General features: G+C 45.1%; 1 protein-coding gene across 2 annotated transcripts in view; it reads right to left on the bottom strand.

The window, feature by feature from the left end:
- LOC106577627 (phospholipid-transporting ATPase ABCA1) overlaps positions 1-20,791 on the bottom strand; it is a 229,420-nt gene that overhangs the window by 35,615 nt on the left and 173,014 nt on the right. For both annotated transcript variants that reach the window (XM_014155904.3, XM_014155905.3), the window contains exons 40-43: positions 13,505-13,628; positions 11,503-11,632; positions 10,584-10,704; positions 4,029-4,091 (exon numbers count right to left, since the gene is read on the bottom strand). In XM_014155904.3, coding sequence (XP_014011379.3) covers positions 4,029-4,091; positions 10,584-10,704; positions 11,503-11,632; positions 13,505-13,628 — 438 coding nt within the window. The remainder of the gene's footprint in view (positions 1-4,028; positions 4,092-10,583; positions 10,705-11,502; positions 11,633-13,504; positions 13,629-20,791) is intronic.

The raw sequence follows: 20,791 nt of genomic DNA, 5'->3' as shown, positions 1-20,791 counted from the left end.
GACAGAGCCCTCTTCTTCTTCTTCTCTCTCTGACAGAGCCCTCTTCTTCTTCTTCTCTCTCTGACAGAGCTCTCTTCTTATTCTCTCTCTGACAGAGCTGATACTTCCACTTCCGCCTCCAGGGCACTTCTTCTGAAAACACACCTCCTGGTCACCCTACTGACCCTACCTACCCTACCTAACCTACCCACCCACCCAAACCACAGTGCCCACCCACCCTACCCTAGCATACCCTACTAAGCGACAGTACCTACCCACCCTACCCTACCTAACCTAGCATACCCCACTTACCCGACCTAACCTACAGTACCTACCTACCCACCCTACCAAAACCTACTTACCCAACCTAAACAAAGGTATCTACACACCCTACCCTACCTAACCTAGCATACCCCACTTACCCAACCGACAGTAACCACCCACCCCACCTAACCTAGGAAACCCAACTTACCCAACCTAACCTACATTATCTACCTACCCTACCCTGCCTAACCTAGCATACCCTACTTACCCAACCTACATTAACCACCTACCCAACCTAACCTACAGTACCTACCCACCTCACCTACCCAACCTAACCTACAGTACCTACCCACCCCACCCCACCTACCCAACCTAACCTACAGTACCTACCCACCTCACCTACCCAACCTTACCTACAGTACCTACCCACCCCACCTACCTACCCAACCTAACCTACAGTACCTACCCACCCCACCTACCTACCCAACCTAACCTACAGTACCTACCTACCCCACCTACCTACCCAACCTAACCTACAGTACCTACCTACCCCACCTACCCAACCTAACCTACAGTACCTACCCACCCCACCTACCCAACCTAACCTACAGTACCTACCCACCCTACCCACCCAACCTAACCTACAGTACCTACCCACCCCACCCACCTACCCAACCTAACCTACAGTACCTACCTACCTACCACACCCACCTACCCAACCTAACCTACAGTACCTACCTACCTACCCCACCTACCCAACCTAACCTACAGTACCTACCTACCTACCCCATCTACCCAACCTAACCTACAGTACCTACCTACCCCACCTACAGTACCTACCTACCCCACCTACCCAACCTAACCTACAGTACCTACCCACCCCACTTACCCAACCTAACCTACAGTACCTACCTACCCTACCCACCCAACCTAACCTACAGTACCTACCTACCTCATCTACCCAACCTAACCTACAGTACCTACCCACCCCACCTACCCAACCTAACCTACAGTACCTACCCACCCAACCTAACCTACAGTACCTACCCACCCAACCTAACCTACAGTACCTACCCACCCAACCTAACCTACAGTACCTACCCACCCCACCTACCCAACCTAACCTACAGTACCTACCCCACCCACCTACCCAACCTAACCTACAGTACCTACCTACCCCATCTACCCAACCTAACCTACAGTACCTACCCACCCCACCTACCCAACCTAACCTACAGTACCTACCTACCCCACCTACCCAACCTAACCTACAGTACCTACCCACCCCACCCCACCTACCCAACCTAAAGTACCTACCCACCCCACCTACCGAACCTAACCTACAGTACCTACCCACCCTACCCACCCAACCTAACCTACAGTACCTACCCACCCCACCTCACCTACCCAACCTAACTACCCAACCTAACCTACAGTACCTACCTACCCCACCTACCCAACCTAACCTACAGTACCTACCCACCCCACCTACCCAACCTAACCTACAGTACCTACCCACCCCCACCCACCTACCCCAACCTAACCTACAGTACCTACCTACCTACCACACCCACCTACCCAACCTAACCTACAGTACCTACCTACCTACCCCACCTACCCAACCTAACCTACAGTACCTACCTACCTACCCCATCTACCCAACCTAACCTACAGTACCTACCCACCCCACCTACCCAACCTAACCTACAGTACCTACCCACCCCACTTACCCAACCTAACCTACAGTACCTACCTACCCTACCCACCCAACCTAACCTACAGTACCTACCTACCTCATCTACCCAACCTAACCTACAGTACCTACCCACCCCACCTACCCAACCTAACCTACAGTACCTACCCCACCCAACCTAACCTACAGTACCTACCCACCCCACCTACCCAACCTAACCTACAGTACCTACCCCACCCACCTACCCAACCTAACCTACAGTACCTACCTACCCCACCTACCCAACCTAACCTACAGTACCTACCCACCCCACCTACCCAACCTAACCTACAGTACCTACCTACCCCACCTACCCAACCTAACCTACAGTACCTACCTACCCCACCCCCAACCTAACCTACAGTACCTACCCACCCCACCTACCGAACCTAACCTACAGTACCTACCTACCCCACCTACCCAACCTAACCTACAGTACCTACCCACCCCAACCTAACCTACAGTACCTACCCACCCCACCTACCGAACCTAACCTACAGTACCTACCCACCCTACCCACCCAACCTAACCTACAGTACCTACCCACCCCACCTCACCTACCCAACCTAACCTACAGTACCTACCCACCCCACCTACCGAACCTAACCTACAGTACCTACCCACCCCACCTAACCTATATTACCTACCCACCCCACCTACCCAACCTAACCTACAGTACCTACCTACCCACCCCACCCCACCTACCCAACCTAACCTACAGTACCTACCTACCCCACCTACCCAACCTAACCTACAGTACCTACCCACCCCACCCCCACCCTACCCACCCAACCTAACCTACAGTACCTACCCACCCCCACCTACCCAACCTAACCTACAGTACCTACCCACCCCACCTACCGAACCTAACCTACAGTACCTACCCACCCCACCTAACCTATATTACCTACCCACCCCACCTACCCAACCTAACCTACAGTACCTACCTACCCACCCCACCCCACCTACCCAACCTAACCTACAGTACCTACCTACCCCACCTACCCAACCTAACCTACAGTACCTACCCACCCCACACCCACCCAACCTAACCTACAGTACCTACCCACCCCACCTACCGAACCTAACCTACAGTACCTACCCACCCCACCTACCTACCCACCCAACCTAACCTACAGTACCTACCCACCCCACCTACCCAACCTAACCTACAGTACCTACCCACCCCACCTACCGAACCTAACCTACAGTACCTACCCACCCCACCTAACCTATATTACCTACCCACCCCACCTACCCAACCTAACCTACAGTACCTACCTACCCACCCCACCCCACCTACCCAACCTAACCTACAGTACCTACCCACCCCACCTACCCAACCTAACCTACAGTACCTACCCACTCCACCTACCCAACCTAACCTACAGTACCTACCCACCCAACCTAACCTACAGTACCTACCCACCCCACCTACCCAACCTAACCTACAGTACCTACCTACCCTACCCACCCTACCTACCCAACCTAACCTACAGTACCTACCCACCCCACCTACCCAACCTAACCTACAGTACCTACCCACCCCACCTCACCTACCCAACCTAACCTACAGTACCTACCCACCCCACCTCACCTACCCAACCTAACCTACAGTACCTACCCAACCCACCTCACACACTAACCACCCTGCCCAACCTAACCTACCCAACGAACCATTGAGTTTATCAATCCATTCTTGTTTCCGAACCCTGTCCTGTGAAAGTGTGGTGGCAAGACGAAGCTGGGGTGTAAATAATGCATGAAACAAACTATGAGATTCAGTCATATTCCGCTGGCATTTACATTCAGTTTGTGGTAAACAGGGCGAGGAGAACACACCCCTTTGCGCGTGTACGTGTCAGCATCGGAGATCCTGTTGAAATCAAAGAGTTCTGGGATGTGAGTGTTTGTGTATGAGAGCGAGAGAACGAGAGAGAAAACGAAAGAGAAAGAAAGAGGGAGAGAAAGTATTGAGCATGAGATGGATCAGGGATTTTTCCCCTTGGTATCAACTTATTTGTGTGTGTGTGTGTGTGTGTGTGTGGCTCACCTCTGCGGCTGGAACGCCCACACACACCCTGTCCACAGCAGGAATCTTCTTCCCCGAGTACACCTGCAAGGAACAGACGGCATAATTAATCAGAGGGAGGTAAGAGGCGAGGGAACGAGAGGCCTCCCCTCTCTGGACACGGATCCCAATGGCATTCTATTCCCTATACAGTGCAGTACATTTGGCCAGAGCCCAAGTAGTGGACTAATAAGTAGGGTGCCATTAGGGAAGCAGTCCTAGCCTCAGGTGGAGTCTGCTACTCACTACACTCTGTTTAAATTCATTATACCTCAGATAAAAATAACCTTCATCAACTAGTATTTTGTGTATCATGTCATTCAGTCCATCTTACTTTTTCTTGCCTGCCCCAAACGCAATAAGTTGGTTTGCCATTCAAAACAATATAATTACCCCTTCCCCTCCCCACAAAAAGCCCAATCGTAGCCTATTACCACTTTCAAAAACAAAGAGACATGGTTGGTTATAGTTGGTTAAAATCACATGACGCACACCAGATGAGGTTATCAGTGTCTCCGGGGGATGTCGTCGGAAACACTTATCTTCTCTCGTTTTGACTACAAGACATAGAAACCCATCATTTTCATGTGGTGCTGGAGATGCTGAATTTGATGTTGAAAAAAGTGTCCTTTCTCTTTAATGCACATAACATAAGACAGTGGATAAAGGTGTGAAATAAGAACATTAGACTGCATACTTGGGCCTATGGGGCCATCTGAGGCTCAGTCAGGGGTGGACTTAGTGATTGGGAAGCCCCCAGGCAGAGGCCAGTCTGAGGCCTGATGGTACTGTAAGTCTACCACTGGGCTCAGTAACCCATTGACAGTTTACACGGAGAGTACAAAGAGTACAACAGTTTGGTATTCTCCGTAGGATTCCGACTCCCGCCTAGATCTTGTAGAAAACTGCAGATTAGAATGTGTCTGGGTTTCACTGCTCCTAGCCTGCAAACTAACTCTCCATTTGGTGTTGGAATTTAAATTTAACCGTTTTTTCTTCTTCTTCCCGAGCAAATATCAAATCTCAGTCGCAGAGGTGCAGCCCAAGCAGGCTACTCACTCACCTTCCTCCAACAAGTCAAAATTCTCGAGTCGGGCATCATCGACGCTGCTGTTGCGAGTAGCGGTAAACAAACCGACACTTAGACTAGTAAAATGGGTTCGGGAGTGTACAAATAACCGAGCAATTGTCAACAAAATGAAGCACTTAGCATGTCAAGCAACATTTCCACCTCGGGCCGACCACGAGGAGCGAGTTTGAAGTGGTTTCAAAGGGAAGTTAGATGTATTTTTCTGTGTAAGAAAAACCCAGAAGCTTGACAAGGTTCTTGGCAGGTCTGAGATCTCATTCAGCACTCGACAGGAAGGACGGACGCAGCTCTACTCTCCTTGGGGGATGGATTCCCGGATAATTGTGTCATTTGTATTTCTGTCTACCTCTTCTCAGGTCTGAATCATACAACCCTAGGTAAGAGACCCACGGGGGCATAATGGAATCCTGTAATGACATCATTATGGTCGATAATTGATGTCTGCTCTGGTTGTAAAGAAGTCGGGGACCTAACGCACGTCAAATGCTCTGCTGGTCTATCTGTCTGCCAGCCAGCCTGTCTGTCTGCACATCCATCTACAGTATTTATATCTACAGGATCTATCTATAGTATTTATAGCTCTATCTATGTGTCTCTGGATTTTCCTCTGACCAGCCCTTTCCTTTCCATGTAATGCAGGTGCTATGAGTTAGTAGTACAATGGACATGAGGAGTAAATGCATGTTTTATGTTCACTTCCTGGTCATTGCTACGTTAAAATGAGTATATGACTGTGGGCAGGCCAGGGTATGTTAAACGTGTGCATGAGCTACTCTCTGGATTCATGAGACACCTTTACAATTCCATTCATCTTTGGAAGAAGGTACTTGAATATTGAATGAATATTGGGCCATGAAACACCTAATTACAGCAAGTCTTTCTCTTCCGGGTCAGCGTGTGTATTTGGAGCAGTGCCAATGGGGCCCAAATTAAGTTACAACCTTTTGGTGCAGTGAAACACTTGGTTTGTAAGTAAATGATTAAGAATCAACTTTAACTGAGCTCTAGTAGCCAACCCTTCCCCACTCTTTCAACGGAGGTGTTCCAAGTGGTACCCTATTCCCTTTATAGTGCACTACTTGACAAGGGTTCTGGTAAAAAAGCAGTGCACTATATAGGGGAATAGGGTACCATTTGAGATGCAGGCAATGCAACCTCGACAACAAGAGCCCCCCCAGTGCCAGTTCAAGCCTGACAAACAACAATGTCTTATTCATCGCTGTGATAGCGTGTCAAATGTGCATCATGTTTGCTTAAAAGCCCAGGGGGCATGCGCTGTTGTTGGGGACTTGGAAATGCTACTCCCCTGGATTGCATGCTACTTTGGGATTAGCGTGCTGCGCCACAGCACTGGTACAACACAAGTAGACACGGGTAGAAGAAGTAAAAGTTCCTATCCTAACAAGCATAATAGCTGTCGAGGTGGTGGCCAGTTAATCAGATGAGACAGCTGAGAAAATCTGATGCTGCTCGACGGACCACACACACACACACACACACACTGTTTAGAGAGAGCAAGGAGTCTGTATTTTCTGACCCCAACAGCTGGGGTCACAAGCTTGGCTGGGAGACAAAACAAAGGGCTAAACTAGTGCTTCACTTTTTCGTGAAACACATGATATTAAAGGGACATTACACTTTCAAATCAAAGTATGTCAGACCTTTTCAGACCTCTAAATTCTTCTAATGTCAAGATGAAATCAAGTCCCAAAACAAAACTTTTGAGGTCTGAAACCATCTGACTAACTTGAATGTATTTGTGAAATGTCTAAGTTGTTGTTGTTGTTTAACATCCGGTTACCCGGCACTTCAGTAATTGAAATTTCACAGTCACCTCTCGCACACAAACAACACTGACAGATCACATAAATATTTGATGAATCATCAGAAATAATTCTAGAAGTAATTATATCAACGGTAAAATCAAAATGCTGCTAGTCTTACAGTATGTATCTGCCAAGCACTGAGCTCACGTCCTAATATGGATACCGTATTCGCATGACTCCTATAACATCAAACAGCTGTCACAGGCAGTGCGGCATAAGAAAGTTTCTCTCCTAGTTTCTGAGTGACTGGAAGGTCACGGTAACAGCGCGGGGCGTGTTAGTGCTAACTGGAGGACGTGCTGTCATAACGGAACCCATCGATTACGCCGCCGCGGTAACAGCTAACCCAGAGGTTAAACTAACCCATGAGGCCGCCGCAGCCGTTGTTTGGAGGTAAATGGTTCTTCCTGAGTGAAGGAAGAGAAGGAGGAGGAGGCATCTGACAGATGATTGATGGGCTGTCAATTGCTTGAGAGAGATGCTCAGATTTATGGCGAGACCAAGGTGGTGCGGCGGTTGAGGTGGCGCACTCATTGATCAATTCGTTATCTGCACTCTATGGCTGGATTGCACCAGTTGTGGTGGGAGGCGATGGGAGCACTCTCTGTATCTTCCAAACGATATAAATCAAATCATATGTTGAGGCACCTTGAAGAGCTTTGTGGTTTTGTGTCATTCTCCACATGTTTCAGTGTCACTGTCAGTACTACAATAGCGAACCCAAAAACAGATGCATGACAACAAAACGGATGGGTCTATAATTGAACCTTGATAGGAAGGTACAGTGGTACTCTGCTGTTGTGACGCTCACCACTTCCTGTCTGACAAGGGATGTCATAAAGGTGAACCGTACTGTACATACAGTTGAAGTCAGATGTTTACATACACCTTAGCCAAATACATTTAAACCCAGTTTTTCACAATTCCTGACATTTAATCCTAGTAAAAATTCCCTGTGTTAGTTCAGTTAGGATCACCACTTTATTTTAAGAATGTGAAATGTCAGAAACATTGTAGAGAGAATGATTTTTCAGCTTTTATTTCTTTTCATTATATTCCCAGTGGGTCAGAAGTTTACATACACTCAATTAGTATTTGGTAGCATTGCCTTTAAATTGTTTAACTTGGGTCAAACGTTTCAGGTAGCCTTCCACAAGCTTCCCACAATAAGTTGGGTGAATTTTGGCCCATTCCTCCTGACAGAGCTGGTGTAACTGAGTCAGGTTTGTAGGCCTCCTTGCTCGTACACGCTTTTTCAGCTCTGCCCACAAATTGTCTATAGGATTGAGGTCAGGGCTTTGTGATGGCCACTCCAATACCTTGACTTTGTTGTCCTTAAGCCATTTTGCCACAACTTTGGAAGTATGCTGGGGTCATTGCGATCAAGCTTTAACTTCCTGACTGATGTCTTGAGATGTTGCTTCAATATATCCACATCATTTTCTTTCCTCATGATGCCATCTATTTTGTGAAGTGCACCAGTCCCTCCTGCAGCAAAGCACCCCCACAACATGATGCTGCCACCCCCGTGCTTCAGGGTTGGGATGGTGTTCTTCGGCTTGCAAGTCTCCCCCTTTTTCCTGCAAACATAACGATGGTCATTATGGCCAAACAGTTCTATTGTTGTTTCATCAGACCAGAGGACATTTCTCCAAAAAGTATGATCTTTGTCCCCATGTGCAGTTGCAAATCGCAGTCCGGCTTTTTTTATGGCGGTTTTGGAGCAGTGGCTTCTTTCTTGCGGAGCGGTTTTTCAGGTTATGTTGATATAGGACTCGTTTTACTGTGGATATAGATACCTTTGTACCTGTTTTCTCCAGCATCTTCACAAGGTCCTTTGCTGTTGTTCTTGGATTGATTTGCACTTTTCACACCAAAGTACGCTCATCTCTAGGAGACAGAACACGTCTCCTTCCTGAATGGTATGATGGCTGCGTGGTCCTATGGTGTTCATACTTTTATTTTACGATTATTTGTACAGATCAATGTGGTACCTTCAGCCGTTTGGAAATTGCTCCCAAGGATGAACCAGACTTGTGGAGGTCTACAATTCTTGGCTGATTTCTTTTGATTTTCCCATGATGTCAAGCAAAGAAGCACTAAGTTTGAAGGTAGGCCTTGAAATACATCCACAGGTACACCTACAATTGACTCAAATTATGTCAATTAGCCTATCAGAAGCTTCTAAAGCCATGACATCATTTTCTGGAATTTTCTAAGCTATTTAAAGGCACAGTAAACTTACTGTACGTTAACTTCTGACCCACTGGAATTGTAATACAGTGAATTATAAGTGAAATAATCTGTCTGTAAACAATTGTTGGAAAAATGACTTGTGTCATGCACAAAGCAGATGTCCTAACTGACTTGCCAAAACTATAGTTTGTTAACAAGAAATTTGTGGAGTGGTTAGAAAACGAGTTTTAATGACTCCAACCTAAGTGTATGTAAACTTCCGACTTCAACTGTAGCTCTAAGCTAACTTATCACAGGTTACAGAATGTGAAACAAGACGAGACAAGACCTTATGAAGTTACTTTGTCTGCTGTGGGCGGCAATACATCATCCAGTCCCAAATGTTTTTTTCAAAGCTAGATTGTTAATTACCTCGGAGTGTGAGTGAGTGTATCCGTGAGACATTGAGGGGGAAAGATGGAGTGGGTGAGATGGCGCGAGATGACAAGGGAGGGTTTGAAGAGACGTCAAGTTTGGACAGATGTCGACGAAGGGTTGTTTGCCGCGGCGACGCTTCCTGCTGCCACGAGCTCGAGAGAAGAACATCTGGCCTCGGCCAGGGTGTTAATCTGGGCGTGATTAAGTGGCCTCCGTTACCCGGTATGCCGTGCAGCACTCGCATGCTCATTTGCAGAAAAACCTTTGAGGGAGGGGGGGACGAGAGTTGTTGGGCTTAGCGGCGCAGAGAGAGAGCGAGAGAGAGAGATCTCATCAGTGTTGCCTCACAGAAAATCCATACCCCTCCCTTCCTTCACGCACTTCTCCCCACACTCCCAATGTGTCCGTGGAGTGTGGAGTGACTACAGCTGCACCTCGCCAGCCTGCAGCATACTGTGACAGATTAACGACACCCAAGTATCAAAGGAAAGGGAGGAGGATACCAACAGACACAGCGGTGGAAAATGTTCAGAACTTCAGAATATTGCAGATAGAAATGTAGCAATGCTACATAACAGGAAATATAGTACACTTACTTACTTTCTTGTGTTCTTATTTCTTATTTTTATTTCGCGTGTGTTTTTGTTCTATCTTATGTTATTTTTAGTATTACATTGTTATAGATTACTGCATTGTTGGGGTTACAGCTGGCATGAAAGTAATTTCACTGTGCATATGACATTGAAACTTGAAATCATATTTGTTAGATTTTTTTGTAATGTCATGTCCTGAACTGACCCTAGGCCTTGGGCATTGAGGCCCCTGGATCATATTCACTAGGAATAAAACAGAAGCACAAAGGCTGAAACTGAGAGGGACTACCTGATCTTGTCCAATAAGAAAACGCTTTCTGTTTTCCATTGGGAAATGTTTTGCTACAGTGTGCACTAACGAATATAACCGTGATGTTGCTACCACTAAGTGTGGTAGTAAACGGTGGTACTGTACCTTAGAAAGATCGCAGATTCTCAACAGGTCTTTCTCAGAGCCACCTTTATGGATGCGTGCACGTTCCCGTGCCACGTCCACATCTTCGTCCTCCTTGGAGAATGACTCTCCAGAAATCAGTCTGGAGAAAAAGAAGGATTCAAAAACACTTAACCCACACATTCTCACCACATTCCCATAAAGCCAACAATACAAATCCTAAATGATGACCACCTGTTAATACACTACATGATCAAAAGTATGTGGACAACTGCTCGTCGAACATCTAATTTCAAAATCATGGGCATTAATATGGAGTTGGTCCCTCCTTTGCTATTATAACAGCCTCCACTCCTCTGGGAAGGCTTTACACTAGATGTTGGAACATTATTGAAGGACTTGCTTCCATTCAGCCACAAGAGCATTAGTGAGGTCGTGCAGTGATGTTGGGCGATTAGGCCTGGCTCGCAGTCGGCATTTCAATTCAGCTCAAAGGCGTTTGATGGGGTTGAGGTCAGGGCTCTGTGCAGGCCAGTCAAGTTCTTCCACACTTCATCCACCAAACCCAAATTCGTCCGTCTGACTGCCAGATGTTGAAGCACACTTTATCAGAATGCGTTTCCACTGCTCCAGAGTCCATTGGTGGCGAGCTTTACAACACTTCAGCCGATTCTTGGCATTGCGCATGGTGATCTTAGGCTTGTGTCCGGCTGCTCGGCCATGGAAACCTATTTCATGAAGCTCCTGACTAACAGTTCTCGTGCCAGAGGCAGTTTGGAACTCGGTAGTGAGTGTTGCAACCGAGGACAGACAATTTTTACGCCCTCCACGCTTCAGCCCTCGGCGGTCCCATTCTGTGAGCTTGCATGGCCTACCACTTCGCGGCTGAGCCGCTGTTGCACCTAATTACGAACCAAAGTTATTATTATTCTACTCTTGCCTGGGTTTGTAGCAGAACTTATACTGGATAAGGAGAGTGATGGTGAACATGACTGCCCCCTGGATGGCCATGGCACAGAGGTTCTTCCCCACCATGTCCCAGCTGAGGGGGTCCTGGTAACGGTCTTCCCCTGGGAGAGACAAAAAACACAGTTCTTCATCAAGAGAAACATAATGTTTGTAACTGCTATGTATCATAAATCACGTCGGACGGGTGTCACTGGAACTCAATGGTAATGGTCTAAATCTCAGCGGCTCAGAACCACTGACTGACACTCATAGAGCTGCCTTTCACCGTAATCAGTGGGAGACATCTGAACAAATGCACTTTATTCTAAATGGGAGCCCTTTCACTAATATAGATGTTTGTTTAAAGCTGACAGCAACTGACTATCTCTCTCTCCTCCCTATTTCTCCCTCTCTGTGCTGGAGGCATGATGGACAGAAACGGAAGTGTTCAGTCTCATTCTCCAGCAAATAGGCCCTCTCCAGACTAGCCTTTTAAGTTGTGATTGCTTTCCTCATTACCTTTGTCGCTGCAAATGATTCTCTAACGGCTATTTCCTGCCACATCTATTCCCCAGATAAAGCCTTTGCTCCCGCCATTCATGTGTCTCTCTGCCTCTAAATCTCCCCTGTGTACATATTCCCTTTTGTTTTCTACATTATGTGTTGAGAACCAAGGGCTACGGTCGCTTTATTGGTCAAATGTAAGTCCCCTTAAGGGACTAAAAGCTATTTGGTAATGATGTAGCAACACATAAGAAGTGTACTGCAAAAGGCACTATGTAACGGTATGAAGAAGATGGTGTGAAAGCATTGTATAAGTAGAGGACTTCTTTTAAAGTAGCTAAGCTATTGGTGTTTGGCTAATCTTAAAGCCAAAATGTTCACTACCAAATGTTACATTAGTATGTAGCAAGTGGAACGTTTGCACCTGTTATTCTGAATAAAATATTGAAAGACAACACCAAAGCTAAAGCCATGACATCTTTCTTTACAGCATACTTTCTTTTCCTCGTACCACTCAGCTTCATTTGACCTTTCGTCCTACCACTTACGTTTAATTCCATCTAGCTAGGAGGGGAACGCTTTGCACTGATTAACCTTTGTTCTTTGCTGTTACCCATAGTAATATAATACTACTAATAATAATAATATATGCCACTATTATCCAAAGCAATTTACAGTACAGTGAGTGCAAACATATACACTGAGTATACAAAACATAGAAAAAGGTGAAAGCTATGATCCCTTATTGATGTCACTGGTTAAATCCACTTCAATCAGTGTAGATGAAGGGGAGGAGACAGGTTAAAGAAGGATCTTTAAGCCTTTGAGACAATTGTGACATGGATTGTGTATGCGTGCCATTCAGTGGGTGAATGGGCAAGACAAAAGATTTAAGTGCCTTTGAACGAGGCATGGTAGTACGTGCCAGGCACATCGGTTTGTGTCGAGAACAGCATTGCTACTGGGTTTTCACGCTCAACAGTTTCCTGTGTGTATCAAGAATGGTCTCCCACCCAAAGAACATCTAGCCAACTTGACACAACTATGGGAAGCATTGGAGTCAACATGGGCCAGCATCCTTGTGGAACACTTTCAACACCTAGTAGAGTCCATTCCCCAAAGAATTGAGACTGTTCTGAAGGCAAAAACAGTTGTGGATGGACAACAATTTACAAATAAAATGTTTGATAACTGTCAGTGTCATTTCGCAGTTTAGTTGTTCATATTACAGTTATGAATTCAAATTTAAAATGGTAATGTGTAATTAAAAGTACAATGTTATTCAGTTGGAGTGTAATGGTAGTATACTGTATATATAATATACTAAAAGACTGAAAAAAACGATTCATTTAAAGTACAATTTTAATACGTGTTGGAGTGTAATGATAGTATACAGATCTCTGCAGATATAGATATATGTTAAAAAAGTTTGATTTGAATAGTTTCACCATCCTTCGATTTACTCCGAAGGTGGTTGGGTGGATGCTCACCAAAGCTTTCGTACAAGGTGGCCATAGCCTGGTTCTTGCCCATGTCGATGAGCCCTCGACCCAGACAGAAGTGCGGAAAAATCAGCAGCACCTGCTTCACAATACCATTGATTTTTGAGATGTTCTGTGGGAGAAAAAAACACAAACAGAAAAACAACAACAATGCATTAGCGACGCATAAAAGACAAGAAAGACTGCAAGACATAAGGGCAGATTGGTATTAGGGGTGACACGTGACAGAGAACCCGCTGGATGCGTCTGTGTTGCACCCACCAAGGCACGAGTCTGTCGAGTGACCTGAGGGAAGCAGCGGGTTTGGAACCCCCGGCGGCGGTAAAAGAGTGTTCGTGGAGTTTCGAGTTTTCCGACACTCGCCAGATAATTAAAGCACATCATCCATGCTTGCTCATCAGCGGAGGCACACTGCGTGCTTGAGTGGGGCGCCAAATGACATGGAAATGAGCCTCGGCTTCTTGACTCGTTATTAAGGGGCACGCTTTCTCGCTCAGTGATGTCTCTCTCACCCGCGTAATGTGAGGGCAGGAACAGCTGCTCACACATACAGATGGAAACTTTCTCATCTCAAGCCCCGAGACTTTGAAAGATGAACACATTCAGAATGATATACACACCCACTTCTCACTTTCCCACTTGCAATAAAATACAAACCTACAGGCACACAGTCACACTATCGCACAAATTCACAGCCATCTTATTGGCTGTTTAATTACTTAGGTTAGGCCCGTTCATATCTGGTCCTTCCTGATTAAGCCACCCCTCCTGAAATCCCTTCTCCTCCCTGTGGCTATACTGTGGAACGATGGCGCCTTTTAAAGCACACAAGCCCTAATTAATTAAGTGAAGAAGGAATGAAAGACAGCCAGACTGCACTGACTACTACAACGCCAGTCTCAGCTCTCCACATCGCTTTCATTACAGAGGATTGAGGGAATAAAGAGAGGGGGGAGAGTGAATCAGAGGGATAGATGAATAGAGAGAGAATGAGAGAGATGGAGGAAAGATATTGCCACTTCTGCCTGTTCTAAAGCAAGGTTATGCATAATGCATACGTTTGGTCTCAGGAAAGTCTTCAAAGACACTAGCGTATATTGAGAAAAACCATAAATTCTCTGTTTCCTCTTTTGGTAGGCAAAAAGTGCCATGCATTTCTTAACATGGTGCAATGTGGGGCGGCAGATGAGAACGACAGATGGCACCTTATCGTTGTCAGATTTATTCATGGAGAGTTGTTGCTTTGCAATGTTTTCCTCTAGTTTGAGGAATGGCATCAATGAAAGGATTTACTTGGTCTGCAACTCAATGACTTGTAGATTCAATCAATTGTGGTTCACACACACTGTTTCTGCTATATTTTAAGCACAGGTGTGGTTTAGAGGCACTACCCAATGGCAATGTCCACAGAGAGCTTTTGCAGCATGTTGGATGTGAAGCAGTGAACACCTGTCATACAATCTTAGAAAAAAGGGTTCCAAAGGGGTTCTTCAGCTGTCCCCATAGGAGTACCCTTTTTGGTACCAGGTAGAACCCTTTTTGGTTCCATGTAAGAACCCATTTGGATAACCAAAAAGGGTTCTTCAATGGGGACAGCCGAAGAACCGTTTTAGGTTCTAGATAGCACCTTTTTTCTAAGATAGTAGAGAAAACATTCAGGATGAATTTAGCAGTACAGTTTCCTTCATCTGTTATGGATGGAATTGGGCTCTTTGGTCATGGATGGTAACTTACTACCATCATCATTAAAACAAATTTGGTTTAGGACTTCATGTATGACGTCTGGGTATACAGCAGTAATAATGTAGCTCAACTTCAAGTAAATATGTTATCTTCTCCTAATGGCCAAACTTAAGCTACAGATCAAAGGTTAGAGTTGGAAAGTCACAGCTAGTTTACATGCAGCAGCAATCTGAGCATTTCTGCCAGGGAGTAACTGGGCAGTCCAGGCCTAATTTCCCTGCAGGCAAGTATGAATGCAAAACAAAAATACCTAATTGATTATGGTGTCACAGCTAACTCTCAAATGCCAAGCAATATGTCTGCCAATTCATCTCGGTCTTATTGAACTTCTACCTGTTTTCTCAAAGACTTAAGGCACATGCTAGCCAACTAAAATGTCAAGCGTGATATCTTGGCTAATAATCTTGCCATCCATATAATGTATTACATAGTTACCTTTTATTTTCAATGCTAAGAAGCTCAATTTGAATATATCTGGTCATATCAACACATTCTGGGCCTATTCCTACTGAACTATACGTAAAAGTGTTAATCGGCATGGTCAAACTTCAAGAAGCTGGCAAAAGGCTAAAAGAGCCTGAATTTAGAAACATAAGTGAATTGGGAAAAATTAAATAATAAAAGCAAACCAATGACCTTGTGCGGCCGAGGGTCCATTTGTCATCGAGAAGGATTTGAAGAAATAGAGACCTAATTGGAGATCAATATGTGAAATAACAGATCTTCTCTCGACTGGGTGTTTATCAAGGAGATCAAAGAGGTTTTTAGGCAATGATGAAACGCTTGACAATTTTCTTCAAAGTTTGCGCTATATGCCTATAAATCATCTCTGAATGGGTTCTGAAGGGGAAAAATCTCCAAGGCTCTCGTCTGACCCATATTGCTTTAGTGTTCATATTCCCCAAGCATCGCCTCCATCTTCACCGGAGGGACTTCCGAAAAGGAAAATATATGGCTGGAAGCGTCGTGGGGATTGCGACCGTTAGCTGATTTCTCAAACTAGATGTGTAAAGGGAATTAAATTGAAACTTCATAATCAGTAATGTACAATACATCACAAATGGAATGTAACATAGCACAGTACTGCATATACAAAACACTATATTATACACTAAAAGATGTGGACAGCTGATAAACACACATTTTCCTGTATTTAAACACATATCACTCCCACCACCACCCACACACATCACTACGCCAAAGCATGTCACCTCAAAGCATATAGCACACTACAATGAAACTACATAATGTCCCTGACTAATACAGCCCCATCAACTTCCTCCCTCCCGACTCACCCTGCCCCTAGCCTGGCCAGATCCATGCCCTACAGGCTTGTCTGAGTGGCTAGCGGCTGGTCTATTGACTCAGGTGCTGTCTCATGTATGCAAGGCAGGCTGCGATTGATGCGATGCTCAGGTAGCATGGGGGGGGGGGGATCTTCCATGCTCCCTCGCTCAGTCTCCAGATAAAACTGGGACATAAAGTACTAAATGTGATGCTGTAGTGTGCTTTGCTTTTGTCTCAAGATTTGGCTTTTTTTTGTAAAATATTCCCTCTAGACTACCAGTCATCATCCCATATTCACTTTGCTATTCACTTTGACCTTCAGTGGAGAAATAAATGAACGAAGAGAACTTCAACTACGCTGTTCCCATTTTAGCTATCGTCGCAGCACAGGGTGGAAGCGAAGGAATAAAAGCATGAAAGCGTGGAAATAGAGACGACGGAGAAAGATCGAGCTGCCAGGTATCTCAATACAACCTGTTGCGCTTAACTGTGTGTGTGTGTGTGTGTGTGTGTGTGTGTGTGTGTGTGTGTGTGTGTGTGTGTGTGTGTGTGTGTGTGTGTGTGTGTGTGTGTGTGTGGTGTGTGGTGGGTGGGGGGGGGGGGGGGTCTTGTGCATTCTTATCTACGTCAGACATTTTGGCTCCTCTCTGTTCATCGGGTTTATCAGAACAGAACAGAGGAAATGTGGAAACCGACAACATCCCGGCATGTCGCAGCCTATTTTTCCAGGCGGTCCAACAGTGACAGTTCAACTCTGACAGTCGATTGGTAGGATAAGTGATGCATCAGTCCGGGACCGTGGCCAACTACAGGGCTCGTATCTGCATTGACATCCCCAGGAGTGATAGCTGGGCTGTTATTGTCCCCTGTCTGACATGTCTCAATTGACCCTCAGAGCTACACTACACAGCAGGCTTTCCAATACACTAGGCAAATGCCCTTGACAAGGAAGAGCCTGGTAAGTCACTCTCACAAATTGGCAGTGACCGGCACGGGCTCCATTATTATTGCCAGAGCCCCTTACGAATGAGATTCGCCAAAACAATACTGATAAATATATGGGAAAACAAGTGACAACAAAAATATGATTTTGTTTGATGGGGAGGTTGTCAGCGGAAAGACAAACCAAAGACAAATCAATGATGAACGACGGCAATGGCAATAATGAAATCTCTATGCAAATGAGGTTGTCTGGTGATGTAAAAAGGAGACCGCCGACATTAAGCTATGTCTGAGAAACCAGAGAGGGTGGAGAGAAGATGAATGTTCAAAGGACAGGAGCATATGACAAAGTCAGTGAAGCCAAGATATTGCTCAGGTTGGAGTGGAGATTAGAGTTAGCTGACTTTTGAAGTGGAAGCTCAGATGGGGAACCTGATGTTGCAACTTGTCGGAGTGAAGTGCTTACAACACACTCTCACTTGCACACACACGCACACAAATACATGGATAACCTCTCTAGGGTAGGGGGCAGTATTTGCACAGACGGATGAAAAACGTACCCGATTTAATCTGGTTATTACTACTGCCCAGAAACTAGAATATGCATATAATTGTTTGATTTGGATAGAAACACCCTAAAGTTTCTAAAACTGTTTGAATGGTGTCTGTGAGTATAACAGAACTCATATGGCAGGCAAAAACCTGAGAAGATTCCTTACAGGAAGTGCCCTCTCTGACCATTTCTTGGCCTTCTACACTCTCTTTATTGAAAACTGAGGATCTCTGCTGTAACGTGACACTTCCTACGGCTCCCATAGGCTCTCAGAAGGCGGCAGAATGGTGAATGATGACTCTGGTGTCCCAGGCTGAAAAACAGTAGCGCATTTGGATAGTGGTCGATCAGAGAAATATGAGACTGGGGGCGCGTGCACGAGCCGACACCATGTTTTTATTTTTTCGTCTTTGAACGAAAACAGGGTTTCCCGGTCGGAATATTATCGCTTTTTTACGAGAAAAATCGCATAAAAATTGATTTTAAACAGCGGTTGACATGCTTCGAAGTACGGTAATGGAATATTTAGATTTTTTTTGTCACGAAACGCGTCGGGCGCGTCACCCTTCGTCACCCTTCGGATAGTGTCTTGAACGCACGAACAAAACAGAGGATATTTGAACATAACTATGGATTATTTTGAACCAAACCAACATTTGTTATTGAAGTAGAAGTCCTGGGAGTGCATTCTGACGAAGAACAGCAAAGGTAATCCAATTTTTCTTATAGTAAATCTGAATTTGGTGAGGGCCAAACTTGGTGGGTGTCAAAATAGCTAGCCCGTGATGGCGAGCTATCTACTCAGAATATTTGATATAAATATGAACTTGATTGAACAAAACATGCATGTATTGTATAACATAATGTCCTAGGAGTGTCATCTGGTGAAGATCATCAAAGGTTAGTGCTGCATTTGTCTGTGGTTTGGGTTTATGTGACATTATATGCTAGCTTGAAAAATGGGTGTCTGATTATTTCTGGCTGGGTACTCTGCTGACATAATCTAATGTTTTGCTTTCGTTGTAAAGCCTTTTTGAAATCGGACAGTGTGGTTAGATTAACGAGAGTCTTGTCTGTAAAATAGTCATATGTTTGAGAAATTGAAGTAATAGCATTTCTAAGGTATTTGAATATTGCGCCACGGGATTCCACTGGCTGTTGAGTAGGTGGGACGATTTCGTCCCACATACCCTAGAGAGGATAAGCACCAGTGGCGGTCAGTGCCGTTTAAGATGAGGTAGTACAATTTCGTTTTTTTCATGAGCATGGCCTCATTTCTATTACCATATTGGATGACTGTCATTCATATTCCATTCACCCAGTTCAATGTAACAGTGATAGATTTAGGCTAGTACATGATATTCAAATTTTCCCTATACCCATCATGAGGTTGCTACAACATAGTCTACGAATGAAACTTTACAAGGTAGTTGCACACAGGTCGAGAGAAACATTTGAGGTGACACATGGACAGACAGTGACACAGTCAATACCACCTTGCACACTTCCGCTTGCCTCTAGCTGATATAGGGTGTGATCATTAGTCCAACAGGTGCAAAGGAGAGTTTCTATTGGACAAATTCAGGTACTGTACGTTTATTCTCGTTTTGTTACGTTTAAGAAAATGTTTTCAACAGAATCGTCGGAATGAATACACCCCGATCATGTGTAAACACAGTTTCATAACAGTCACGTCATATTCCTTCTCGCATCTATACGCTCTCCTCCTCTCACCTTTTCCCTTCGTCGCTTGTGGACGTCAATGCACAACACATCAGCTGTATGTGACCAGGTGAAAAAACCTTTCCAAGCCAAACCATATCATAACCGCTACACGCAGCCTACATCGTTGTCAGCATATTAGCTAAAGTAACGTCATAGTCTACATAGCTAATAGAACTAACGTGTTAGTAAACCTGCTTCAATCATGCAGTAACGCTACAGTGTGCAGTCAATAAGCAGTTTAGTACTTACACCGGCGGGCCCTGGTGGCAATAAATTAGTAAAACCAAAAGCTTTCCTTGACTTGGAAGAGTTCCAGTGTTGTGTTGGATAGTCATAGCCAGCTAGCTAACATAGCATCCCTCTGTTTGAGCAGGGTGTTTTAGTAGGCTAAACTAGCTAGCTGCATTTGCTATCTAAAAAAATGACAAAATCTCTCTCTTGCTTCACCTTCATTTTGGAAGACATTAATTTGTTCAAAACTGTTCAACTATTGTCTTTCTCTCTCTTTGAGTCAATTACTCACAACATTTTATGCACTGCAGTGCTAGCTGTATCTTATGCTTTCAGCACTAGATTATTTCTCTGATCTTTTGATTGGGTGGAAAAAATGTGGACAACATTTCAGTTCATGCTGCAAGAGCTCTGATAGGTTGGAGGCTGTCCTCCGGAAGTTGTCATAATTACTGTGTAAGTCTATGGAAGGGGGTGATAACCATGAGTCTCCTAGGTTTTGTATTGATGTCAATGTACCCAGAGAAGGATGGAAACTAGCTGTCCTCAGGCTACACCATGGTGCTACCCTACAGAGTGCTGTTGAGGCTACTGTAGACCGCCTTCGCAAAATAGTATGTTTTAATCGATTATTTGGTGACGTGATTATACTTAGTACAGTCTTATCATAAAAGGATAAATGGTTTTCTTTTTCTGAAAATCACTGAGGAGGTTGGTCCTCCCCTTCCTCCTCTGAGGAGCCTCCACTGATAACCACGCACACACTCACTAGGGATGTGCACACATGGATAAGC

The sequence above is a fragment of the Salmo salar genome, chromosome 18, assembly GCF_965601325.2.
Source record: "Salmo salar chromosome 18, fSalSal1, whole genome shotgun sequence".
In the NCBI taxonomy this organism is placed as follows: Eukaryota; Metazoa; Chordata; class Actinopteri; order Salmoniformes; family Salmonidae; genus Salmo; species Salmo salar.
This window is presented reverse-complemented; position numbering and strand designations above follow the sequence as displayed.